The sequence below is a fragment of the Typopeltis vanoorti genome, chromosome 20 (genome assembly GCF_054136105.1).
Source record: "Typopeltis vanoorti isolate ZY-2024b chromosome 20, IOZ_Tvanoo_1.0, whole genome shotgun sequence".
NCBI classification, from domain to species: domain Eukaryota; kingdom Metazoa; phylum Arthropoda; class Arachnida; order Uropygi; family Thelyphonidae; genus Typopeltis; species Typopeltis vanoorti.
In genome coordinates, this window is record NC_143568.1 from 6887645 (window position 1) to 6900535 (window position 12891).

At 36.9% G+C, this 12891-nt stretch overlaps 1 protein-coding gene across 1 annotated transcript in view; it reads right to left on the reverse strand.

The window, feature by feature from the left end:
• IFT52 (intraflagellar transport 52) overlaps positions 1 to 12891 on the reverse strand; it is a 203819-nt gene that overhangs the window by 103227 nt on the left and 87701 nt on the right. The window contains exon 8 of the mRNA XM_090410486.1: positions 9654 to 9740. Within this exon, the coding sequence (XP_090266612.1) occupies positions 9654 to 9740 (87 nt within the window). The remainder of the gene's footprint in view (positions 1 to 9653; positions 9741 to 12891) is intronic.

Genomic DNA, 12891 nt, shown 5'->3' on the forward strand with positions numbered 1-12891 from the left:
CACACATTTCTTTCTCTTGTGTTCCTTCTCTCTTATTCTCTTCACCACTCCATTCACAAACTCTCCTACTACTTTCCTGCTCTTGCTTCCATTCACTTCAGTCATTACTCTCTCTTGGAGCAACAATTTTCTCAAACTGTCTTATACCAAATTCATTTAAATGTATCCCATTTCATTATTTAAAGTAAAGAGCCAATAGGCTTCATTTCAGCAATGTAAAACATTATTTAAATTAAGGGAATATAAAATCCCACGTTGTTTTAAAACCGAATAAGAAACTCAAAGATTGAAATCAAAGAGTTTCATGCTAAATATAGTAACTATAAACGTATCGGCGACTACTAACGTAAGCTAAAGCACGTAGTTCAAGTACGTAGCACAAACTAGGGCAACTAGTTGCAAAGGTGGAGAAAGTTCTGATCGCTATTCTTAGTATTTTCCATAATGCAAAACCCATCTCCTAGGAGATGTATGATGTCATACATTATGGTGGGAGGTCACTACCCAGACCGGTTTCGATCTTTATTGAGATCTCATCAGTGAGTAGCTAGACCAAAGTATAATACTAAGGGTATAGCGAAAAGAACTTATATACTCTGCTATACGAGTTGTCAAAAAGGTGCACCCATAAATTATTTACCCTTATACCCTTAGTATTATACTTTGGTCTAGTTACTCGCTGATGAGATCTCAATAACGATCTAAACTGGTCTGGGTAGTGACCTCCCACCATAATGTATAACATCATACATCTCCTAGGAGATGGGTTTTACATTATGGAAAATACTAAGAATAGCAATCAGAACTTTCTCCACCTCTGCAATGAGTTGCCCTAGTTTGTACTACGTACTTGAACTACGTGCTTTAGCTTACGTTAGTAGTCGCCGATACATTTATAGTTACTATATTCGGCATGAAACTCTTTGATTCCAATCTTTGTGTTTCTTATTCGGTTTTAAAACAATATGGGATTTAATATCCCCTTAATTTAAATAATGTATCCCATTTCATTTCTACAGCTCAATTTGTCCATGAAATTTATTCAATATGTTCACAAAACTGACTAGTAAATTAGAAATATAAATTCATCATCATCAAATTCCTGACATGTACCCTCAAGGGGTGTACAATATATGATAGTACTACGTGAAACTTATACCATTACTAACTTCCTATCTACAATTTTCCTCCAAATTAATCTGTTACCAGTCAAGACTTCAACATTATCAAATCTTAAATTTCTATCTTCTAAGGTACTTTTTACTGTACCAATCCACCTATATCTTGGTAATCCTCTGGGTCTTTTTCTTGCCAACCTGGCAGAGAACACTCATTTTACTAATCTTTCCTCTCCAATTTTGATTACGTGACCTGATTAACACCCAAGATTAGCTCTGCTAATACATTCCTGGATGCTAACAATATCAGATTCTTTCCTAATATCCTTCTTTTTAATATGACATTGCCACTGATGCTATCTGTTCGCCCCTCTAATCTTTCTCAAGACTTATATCTGTGGTCTGTATTCTTTGGTCAAGTGTGTTTTATTTCTAACCCAGTTCTCAGATCCATAAGTTAAAATTTTTTTGAACACTGTTTTGTATACTGCTAATTTAGTGTTTTGACTAATTTCTCTCTTATTCCATATAAATTTATTCAGTTGACTTCCTACCATACCAGCTTTGTTGAATCTGTTGTCTATTTCCATATTTAATTTACCATCTTTACTAAAAATCGTGCCTAAGTAGCTGAAATGTTTTACTTGTTATATAGGTTCTCCATTCAAAATGCAGTTGATATTTTCAATGCTTCTGCCTATTTTCCTTGCCTTTGTCTTGTTATTTCTGACTTTCGTACCATATCTATTACAACAGTTATTCAATTTAGTCAGAGAATCTTGCAGACTTGTAGCATATTTATTTAGAAGTATAACATCATCTGCATAGAGTAAAGAGCTGAGATTAACATCTCTAATTTTGATATCAGGTTTAATACCACTTTCCTTCGTAATGTGATCCATATAGATAATGAATAACAGAGGGGATAATGTACATCCTTGTCTCACACCACCAGATTTAACATTAAACCATCTTCCTGAACTTCAATTTTAACTGCTGACTTAAAACTCAAATAAAGACTAAGTATTGCATGATACTTGACACCATATAACTGTAGCATTTCGAATAGCTTCTCTCTTGGCACCTTGTCATATGTCTTTTCCAGATCTACAAAACTTAAATACAGATCATAATGAATATTTATTTTCTTGATCATCTAACTAGAGTAATTATTTGGACAATAGATCAAGTGTTAACTAAAATATTTATTAAACCTACTAGTTTCACCAATTATAGTTGCAAAAACAATCGTTAGAATAATGCGTTTGCAACTATAATCATTAGAATTTTACAGTTATTCATATTTGTGTAATGTTTTTTTAACCTAAGTGCTTGTACCCTGAAGATGCCAACAGCTAAAGTTTGGTGAAACTAGTAGGTTTAATAAATATTTTAGTTAACACTTGATCTATTGTCCAAATAATTTAAATACAGATCTTTGTTATATTCCCATGATTTCTCAACTACCTGTTTTAAAGTGAAAATATGATGCTGACAGCCTCTGTTTGACCTGAATCCAGTTTGTTCTTCACCAAGCTTCCCTTCCAGAATCCTTATCAACCGTTTCTCAAGTATACTTGAATAAATCTTACCAGGAATGCTCAGTAGGGATATACCTCTTGTGTAGAGGCTTAAGTGCTGTGAGGACATTATGTTGGAGGTTTAATGGACTTTTTACAGCACTCACAAAGAATTAAAATAGAATTTAATACTTCCTATATTTCGTCCTAGTCACTAGGACATCTACGGGGATTACAAAGACAATTAATGTAACATGCACACAAAAACTTACAATACTAAGCCCAACCACGTGGGTGACAATAAAGTCCTATCTAGGTGGAGCGCCCTCTAAGGGCAGTTGTAGGTGGCCTGGAATGTAAGGTGGGACCTCTGGCGATGACTGTTTCCCAAATCTTCGGAAGCTTAATGCAACCGTATTTGTTAAGATTTGGTTGGTTTTTGAGAGCTGCTGCTGCTTCTAAGAAAAGTCTCTCTTTCTTGAATTTGCTGTGGTGGAGCATGGTGGTTTTTTTCCATGATACTCTGTGGGTGGTGTCCAAAACATGGTCAGCCAAGCCTGAATGGCCATAGTTGTGTTTAACGATGTACGACTTGTGTTCCTCTAGGCGGATGGATGCTGATCTGCCTGTCTGTCCAAAGTACGCAAGCTTACAGGAACAGGGTACTTTGTAAACTCCAGGCAGAGAGAGAGGAGGGAGCTGATCTTTCGTAGAACGGATAAGGGTAGCCAGTTTGCGGTAGGGCTTATATGCTGTGTGTAGGTTATACTTTTTTAGTATCTTAGCTATTTTTTCCGAAGTGCCACGGATGTAGGGTATGGTGATGGCATTTTTAAATTCTTGTTGATGAGAGGGACGAGGAATGGGGGAGGAATTGATTATTTTTTTGATACTGTGTTCGCTGTAGCCATTGGAGAGGAAAGTTCTGTGTATGTGGTTAAGCTCAGTAGTGAGGGCGGTTCCACTGGAACAAAGATTGTGGGCTCTCTTGGTAAGGGTTTTAATGATGCCATATTGTTGTGAGGGGTGGTGGTGGGAGAGTTTGTGAATGTATCTGCCTGTGTGTGTGGGTTTTCTGTATACAGTGAAGGCAAGTGTATCATTAGGCAGGCGCGTGACTAAGGTGTCTAGGAAGGGTAAACAATTGTTCTTTTCCTTTTCCATAGTAAACTGGATTCTTGGATGTAGGCTATTGAGATGACCAAGGAAGGAATCTAACGTGTCTGGGCCATGAGGCCAAATAGAGAACACATCATCTACATATCTTAGCCAGATAGAAGGTTTGAGTGGGGCTGAGTCTATGGCTCGTTTTTCGAAATCTTCCATATAGAAATTGGCAAGGGGGGGTGAGAGGGGGGAGCCCATGGCGGTTCCCTCTATCTGCTTGTAGATTTTGTTATTCCAAGCAAAATACCCAGAGTTGATGGCAAAGGAAAAGAGATCTAAGATGTCAGGGGGAAAAACGTTTTCTAAGAGAGATAAAGTGTCAGTTAAGGGAATATTAGTAAACAAGGAGGAGATATCAAAGCTTACTAATATGTCTATTATTCAAGGTTAAATTTTCTGTGAGGGCTTTAAAGTGAGTAGAGTTTTTTTATATAGGAAGCTGAATTTCCGGTGAGGGGGGACAGAGAGTTGGCCAGCTGTTTAGACAGTCTGTAACACGGTGCATTGGTGGCATCTACTATAGGCCTGAGTGGGGAATTAGGTTTGTGGATTTTTGGTAGACCGTATATTCGGGGGGGACGGGAGCGGAAAGGTTTAAGTTTTTTCGTGACGTCGGGGGGCCAGGAGGTTACTTTTTTAAGTAAGATTTTTAATTTCTTAACTTGCGTTTTTGTGGGGTCGTGTTCTAGCAGGATGTAGGTAGCGCGATCGCGGAGGATAATGTTCATTTTACGATTGTATTCGCTGGTATTAAGGACAACTGTGGCATTACCTTTATCCGCTCTGGTGATGACGATACTTTTTTCTTTGCGTAGTTTCTGGAGAGCCATGCTTTGGGAATAAGATAAGTTACTTTTTGGAGGCGACGAGTGAACGAGGATGTTGGCTACGTCGAGTCTGATGTTGTTGGCTACTTCCGACGGTAAGCGACCGATCCCCCGTTCGACGTTAACCATAACATCGAGCACCGGCACTTCTCTCGGGGCGACGGCAAAATTACGGCCGAGGCAAAGGGCGCTGACGGCATAATCGTTGAGCCTTTTGGACGAGAGGTTTATTACTGTCTGGAGTGGTTGAATTTGTGGTTGTGGTTTGTCTTTAACCAGGCTGTTGTATTTCTTGACGTGTTTGTTTTTTATTTTCTGAAATTCTCTCTGTGCGGAAGTTTCCGAAATGTCAGAGAGAATCGACCAGAGTTCAGGGTTAAGAACGGTGGAGAGCTCCGCTTGTAAGGAGCCAATGGCGGCGTTCGTCACTGCGAGGGCGGCACGAGAAGAGGCGATTTGCTCGCGTAGTAATGCTAAGCTGGCACGTTTGTATACTACGCGTATACTAGCATTACTACGCGAGCAAATCGCCTCTTCTCGTGCCGCCCTCGCAGTGACGAACGCCGCCATTGGCTCCTTGCTGTGGTGGAAAATGCTCCACCACAGCAAATTCAAGAAAGAGAGACTTTTCTTAGAAGCAGCAGCAGCTCTCAAAAACCAACCAAATCTTAACAAATACGGTTGCATTAAGCTTCCGAAGATTTGGGAAACAGTCATCGCCAGAGGTCCCACCTTACATTCCAGGCCACCTACAACTGCCCTTAGAGGGCGCTCCACCTAGATAGGACTTTATTGTCACCCACGTGGTTGGGCTTAGTATTGTAAGTTTTTGTGTGCATGTTACATTAATTGTCTTTGTAATCCCCGTAGATGTCCTAGTGACTAGGACGAAATATAGGAAGTATTAAATTCTATTTTAATTCTTTGTGAGTGCTGTAAAAAGTCCATTAAACCTCCAACATAATAATAGGGATATACCTCTGTAATTCTCAAATTCAGTTTTATTTCACTTTTTTATATATGGGTACTCTGAGAGCTCTACTCCATTCAACTGGAATTCGTCCCTCCGTCCAGGTCTTCTGAACTATGCAGTGCAGCCACTGTAAGACTTTTATACCTCGATACTTGAGCATTTCTGGTCGAATATCATCTACTCCTGCTGCCTTTCCACATTTCAAGCCTTTGATGGCTTTTTTTACTTCAAGTATGGATATGTATTCCTGATTGCATGTCTGTTGAGTGTTTTTTACTACTGTGCTGTCATCACTGATTGTTTCATTTAGCACTTTTTCCAAGTAATCACTCCATACATCAAGGATATCTTTTTCACCAGTTTTCATGTCACCTTTATCATCTCTAATTCCTTTCACAGCATTCTTTCCTTCATTTCTGAGCTTTTTCAACAACCTCCAGAATATTTTGCCACCTTCTTGATATTTATTTTCTATGTTCTTACCAAAGCCTTCTCATGACTTTTGTTTAGCTTTCTTACATTTGTCTCTGTATTCTCTAAGAGCACAAGCTGACTTATTTTCAGGAACTTTTGATATGTTTTCTTCTTTTCCCTTCACTGCCTCTTTAACTTCCTGTGTCCACCATGGCATTCTAATTTTTCTATCCTTGCAGACAACCTAACCACATGCCTCTCTGGCTGAATCAATGTTTTCTTCAGGAACTGCCACTGACTCTCCAAGGTTTGGTTTCTGTTCTCAAACTCTCATTTTTTCTTGAATAATGTTTGTGTATTTTAGTCTACAGTTCACATCTGAGAGCTGCACAACTTTTATTCACTTTAAAACTTTCTTACATGTTCTTGTTTTCAGTAGGAAATTCAATTTTATCCTAATCACTTCCAATTTCAAATCCTCTGTACACTCTTAGTACAGAGTGTACAGAGGGAAAACCAATGGGAAAACATCACTATCAACAATAACATGGTCAACGAGACTTTTCTTATTCCTTGCCTCTTCTTTCCAACATAAATATGTGCACATATTAATGTTGGAACATTGTGTTAATAATAACGAGTCCATGTCCTGAGCAGAAATCCAACAGGTATTTGCCATTATTATTAACTTTGTTCTTTTCTCCAAATTTTCCCAAAATATTTTTGTATGTCTCACAATCATTTCCTACTCTGCTATTTAGATCCCCAACAAGGACCAACTTTTCCTTTTTCATTGTGTCAGTTGCTTAAAATACAAAATTAGGTATTCTAATTTGTATAATCAACAAACAGCTGAATATTTCTATTCAAATTATTTCCTGTATCATTTCTATACAAATTAAACATCAGACATCTGAGCACAAAATCCCTGTGGCACACCACTAGTTCCATGCTTTCTTCCATATTTTGTTCCTCTATAATACTAGATTACACTTTGGCTTTACATCTACTCTATTTGCTCCAATTTGTATAATAAGTTCGAATGAGTATTCTGTCAAACACCTTTGCAAAATCCATTAGTATCAACATGTAGCCATTTCCCCTTTATCCAACTTAAGCTATAATTCTCTTATAAAAAGTGAGCAAATTACTAAGGCATGACCTATTCTTCACAAAGCTGTGCTCTCCCCCCCCCAATAAAGACTATCACATTTTTATCCATGTGGTGTCCTGAATTCTTTCTTTCCAACTATTTAAATACCTTTACCACCACCAGTGACTGAAGTGTCTATAATTTTCTATTTCATTCTATAGGCCTCCTTTATATAACAAAATTATTTTGCATTCCTCTCACTGCTTTGGAACTTTCCCAGAGCTGAGACTTAAACCTAGTCAGAGGCAATGCCAATTCCTTTGTACATTCTCCTAATATGTAAACAGACATCCCACCTAATCTCATGGCTATATTTGCATTGAGATTATGCAATATCCTAAGTGCTTCCAATTCACCATCTTTATTAGTACTATTCATGCAGAGATGCAGTAATTGTTAATAATAGATTTCATAGGAATGTTCACAACTACTAGCTGAATATTAATAAAAAGATAGTATTATAATAATGCTGTTGTTATGTTGGAAGACATAACATTATTATCGCTTAAATAAGAAAACTAATAATCTACCAGAAATCAAGGAACATGTATAAAATTATAATTAAGTCTTGTACAATTTTATTTTAGTATTGTGGAATTTCAGTGTTTAAAAAATATAGTAGTTACTTAGTCGGAAATTTGTATGTGAACAACTAACCATTTGCTGGAAAAGAGAAAATCAAAATACTATACCAAATATGAAATGGCCAACTTCGGTATATCTGTTGTGTAGAACGATGCTCCCCCCCCCCTTCATTCAATGTAAAGTTCCGAGAGTTTTAGTAGTTTGCCGCGAGTGGCGCTATGTGCTGGGAGAAGCAAGGAGCGTATGATGCATGCACGGATGACGACAGAAGGAAACGGCGCATAGTTTAAAAGTGAGTCTCGCTACGCACGAGGCTTTTGGAGACATTTTCTTGCTGCTGATTCCTGTGCCATGGATCGTCCGGCTGGTAGTGAGGCTCCACGTGGTTCCCTTCATAATTGGAGAATATGATCGCATGACAAAGAGAAACTACCAGTCGGAGACAAAAGAAAGCCCAGCAGATTTTAATGGTGGAAAACAAGAGTGAAGAATTCCAATTGAAGTAACAGAGAGAAAGTCAAGGTAATAGTCTGATGAAAGAATTCTGAAGTGGCCCAGAGAGAAAATGCTGTAAACCGGTAAGGTGAACTTTATATCTACTATTTAGTGAATTAGAAGTGAAGATCTGAAGTGTGTGTATTGAAAGACATTCCTAGAACTGTGGCCAATTATAAAAAAAGAGAATATGTCAATGTTTTGTAATATGTGTTTGTAAGAGAATTATTTAAGTTTGTTCAGATCTTGGGAAAGATCTAAAATGTAAATTGGATAGGACTGTTAAGGGAAATCTAGAAAGCAATCTTATGTGAAATTAATAGCGAGATGAGACTAAGTAACTGAAAATTAAGAATTAGTATTCTGTGATAGAAGCTTTAACATTTAGTATTCTGTGATATATAATTTAGATTTAGTATTCTGAGACATGAAATTTCAAGAGTGTTTTATTTAACTATGTGCACGAGAGTGTGATGATTTACATGTGTATTCTAATTGAATGATTTAACCAAGCTTATATAACTGCATTTGTATGATATAATCAGTGTAATTAAATTGTTTTGTTATTATTATGAAATTTGTCTGCCCTGTGTCTAGAACTACTGCACTTGCTTACAAAGTAAAACGAACCACATAAAGGCAGGAAACAGTTTAAGTTAAGGTCACGATTGCAAGTTACAAAACTTTACTGAGAAGAGTGAACGCTGACTTTTTTCTAACTCCCTGGTCATAATTTTCAGTATATCCTAGGATTCAGAGTGGCGCAGCTAAAACAAATAAATTTCTCTGAGTTTGAAAAGGGAGATAGAGCCAGAGTTGAGACAAAGAAGTTGGCATCTGCCATTTGCAATTCTTTGTCTCACAAGACCTCAGTTTCATTCTAGTCAGAGGTATGGCCAATGGTGTATTAAGAGTTAAGAAAAGGTAATTTTAAGGAAAAGTCGACACGACACAGTCTGCAATTATCTGCTGAGTCTGACTTCTGATATTTCTGAAGAGAAATATCATAAGCTTGTTTCTATCATTGTTATTATAAAAATTTTCATTAACTTTTACTCAATTTCTTTTATTGTATTACTTTTATCAAGTTTTTTTAAGAAATTTCCTTCTTTAATTTAGAATTTGTCCAATTTCAGCAATTTAGTGAATGCAAATGATTTCCTGGTTTTATACATAGCCAATTACAATTTATCATAACCAGTGTTGTGACCATCACATTATAGATAAATAAGAATAAGCGACAACTGTGTCATGGCATTATTAATTACATATCTTCTTGTCAAAGCAATTGCTAGCCTGACTTCGATTTTCTAAAATCATTCTAAACCTAAACTGTCAAACCTACAGAGGTCATTGTACACTACATAAAGGTAAATAAACTATAAAGAAAACTGCACTTACTTTAATCTTATTATTTTCCTCTTTGTCAATATACTGATCTGAAAACATATGAGCAGAACCAATTACTGCTAATTTCCCTCCAGATTTCTGGGAAAAAAAAAGTATAGATGATATACAAATACAGAATTAGATATCATTCTTAAATAAATGCAGTGATTCATGTGACATCTGGATCACCTCCAGGTGCTCAGAAACCAAGTAATGGCTGCAGATATAATCATTAATTTTTCAGAAAATAACATATATTAAAATATTAATTATAAAAAACTTCAGTTAATAATTTCCTATATTTTGGCAAAGCTACATTGCCATCATCAGGGATCACAAAAAACAATGATATGTGCATGGAGGCACTAACATTGGACAAACTAGGCTGAAGAAAGGCAACAAAAGTTGGGACTAAGGTTCTAAAATAGTGCCTTCTAGTGGGCTAAAACTAGGTAGTCTTGTTGGGCTGAAGATCCTAGGATGTATGCTTCCCAAATTTTGGGCAGTCTCATGCTCACAAATTTGTTGAGGTTTGAAAAATTTTTCAGGGCTGAAGCAGATTCGAGGAATAGCCTTTCATATATATATATATATATATATATATATTTACTGCAGTGTAATAGAGCGACTTTCTTCTAGCATATCCTGTGGTGGGTGTCCAAAGCATTGTCAGCAAGTCCAGAGTAGCTGTATTGGTGGAACCAGATGTAATCTTCGTGTTCAGATATCCTGATATTGGCTGTTCTGCCTGTTTGGCTGTAGTAAAACAGTTTGCAACTGCAAGGGACCTGGTATACTCCTGGCAGGTCTATGGGATGTGGCTGGTCTTCAGTGGAGCAGATAAAAGATGCCAGTTTCTTATGCGACCTGTAAGTGGTTATGAGATTGTATTTCCTTAGGATTTTTGCTAATTTTTCAGATGTATCCTGGAGATACATGGAATGGTAATAGATTTTGAGTAATCTCTGCTCTGAAGGGCAAGGCAAGGGAATAGCAGTTACAGGGTTTTAATATATTTTGGGGGTTGCAACCATTGGCCAAGAAGTCTTAAGGATATTGTCAGGATCAGTAGTTAGGGCACTTATCAGAAACGATTAATTTTGCCCTGTTATAAAGGGTTTTTATAATTCCATATTGTTGTGAGAGTGGAGGAGTGCAACTGCTGGTGAATGCATCTGCCTATATGTGTAGGTTTTCTGTAAACAGAGAATGCAGAGATCCATTAAGCTAAAATAATGATAAAATTCTTTTAGCATGTAATCAAAGTGTCTGGGAATGGGAAGCTGTTGTTTTCTTTTTCTAAGATAAACTGGATCCTGGGATGTTCTTTGTTTAGATGTATTAAGAAGTTGTCGGGTGTATCCAGGCCATGTGGCCAAATCCAGAACACACCATCCACATTACGTAGCCAGACAGTGGGTTTATGTGGGGCAGGGTTTAAGGCTTTTTCTTCATGGAGACCATGAAGAAGTTGGACAGGGTGGAGAACCCATTGCTGTCCGTTCTATCTGTTTGTAGAATTTTTCCTTGTCAAATGAAATAGCCCGAGTGTGTGGTGAACTGAAATAGGACTGATATATCCCGAGGATATACGGCTTGCATGAGATCTAAGCTATCTTTGAGTATGACATTAGTGAATAAAGAAGAGACATCAAAACTGACCATTATGTCAATGTCTTGAAGTATGAGGTTTTCTATACTGGCTTTAAAGTGAGCCAAGTTTTTTTTTAATGTAGCCAAATTAAATGTTTTGGCTAATTTATAATGGCACATTTTGTTTATGGATATGGAAATCCATAAAGAAAATGTGCTATTGCTCATTCCCACTAGATGCACTCACTCTTTCACCAGACAAACTGTTCCATTCAGTCACTCACTGTTCTGTGAGAGAGAGAGAGAGAGAGAGAGCTTAATCCAGCTCTTAATCCTTTTTTTTTTTTTTTTAAACTGCACATAAACTTAACTTCTATAGTTTCTTCCTGCCCTGTCCTCTCCAAACTTTCACATAATGAAAAATATAATCATCTGATAAACAATAACACCCTTTCAGAAGTTTATAGCCTCTATAAGCTACTGGCATACCCCTCTTTCTCTTCTTTGCCAGTGTCTGAAATCTACATATTCCCAATCTGTCCTCATAATCTATATTTCATAATTCTGAAATCTTTGTGCCATTTCCAGATCCCCTCTGAACCCCAGAGACAATCTGCATACAGTAGTCCAGGTGTGGTCGTAAGGAAAACTGATTTCCTTATCATGTTTTATTATAAGGAGTTGTATTTGTAATTTTTGCAATGTAATCTTTAAATTCCTTTCCACCATAACTTCAAGATTCCTAACCTCATCAGTTTCTTGTAAAATGCTGTTGGAAATCTAATCATGCCAAAGTGCATAACGTTACAGTGAAACCATTATCATTAACCCACACTTCCAGCCTATTCAAATCATTTTGTAAGTACTGTATATCAAGAAACATCCTTGATTGCCTTGTTTATCTTTGCACCATCAGCAAACAATTAAACATCTACAACTACAGACAGCTACAACTGTATAATATGAAATTTGAATCTCTTTTTTGTTGTTTTAACTTTCAGTTACCTTTTACCCCTGAAGATGCAAGTCAAACGACTTACGAAACTTGTCAGGTTTTATTTCTTTATTGTGCTTTTAGCTTAATAAAAAAAAAAAAAAAAAAAAAATGTGGTCCAATTACTTGAATATGCCTTATGAACTTCTAAACCACAGAAACCTTCACTTACAATTAAACATCTTCTGTCAGGTCTCTCCCAATATTAGTAATGAAGAGATTGAACAATGGCCCAAGGACTGGTCACTTTAAATCTGGCAGAGTCACCCTCCTCCCATATTATGCTTGATACCTGTCTCTCAGTCACTCACTTATCAATAGTTTATATTACACACTCAAATATTCTCCAGTTTATGTAACAGCCTATCAATGTGGTATCTTATTAAATGCCTTAACACAGTTTAATAGTATCACAGTGTATCCATTCCCTTTAACCAACTTGCCCATAACATTATTATAAAATACAAGCAAATTGCTAAAACATGACCTCCCTTGAGTAAATCTATCATGTTCTTTGCAAAGTAAAGCTTCTGTGTCAACCCATTCCTGTATGCAATTCTTACTGACTTCTCTAAAATCTCCACCACCACTCCAAAGATAGTGACAGGTCAGTAGTAAGATAATGGTTTTTATTACCCTTGTACAACAGAGCTATCATACATT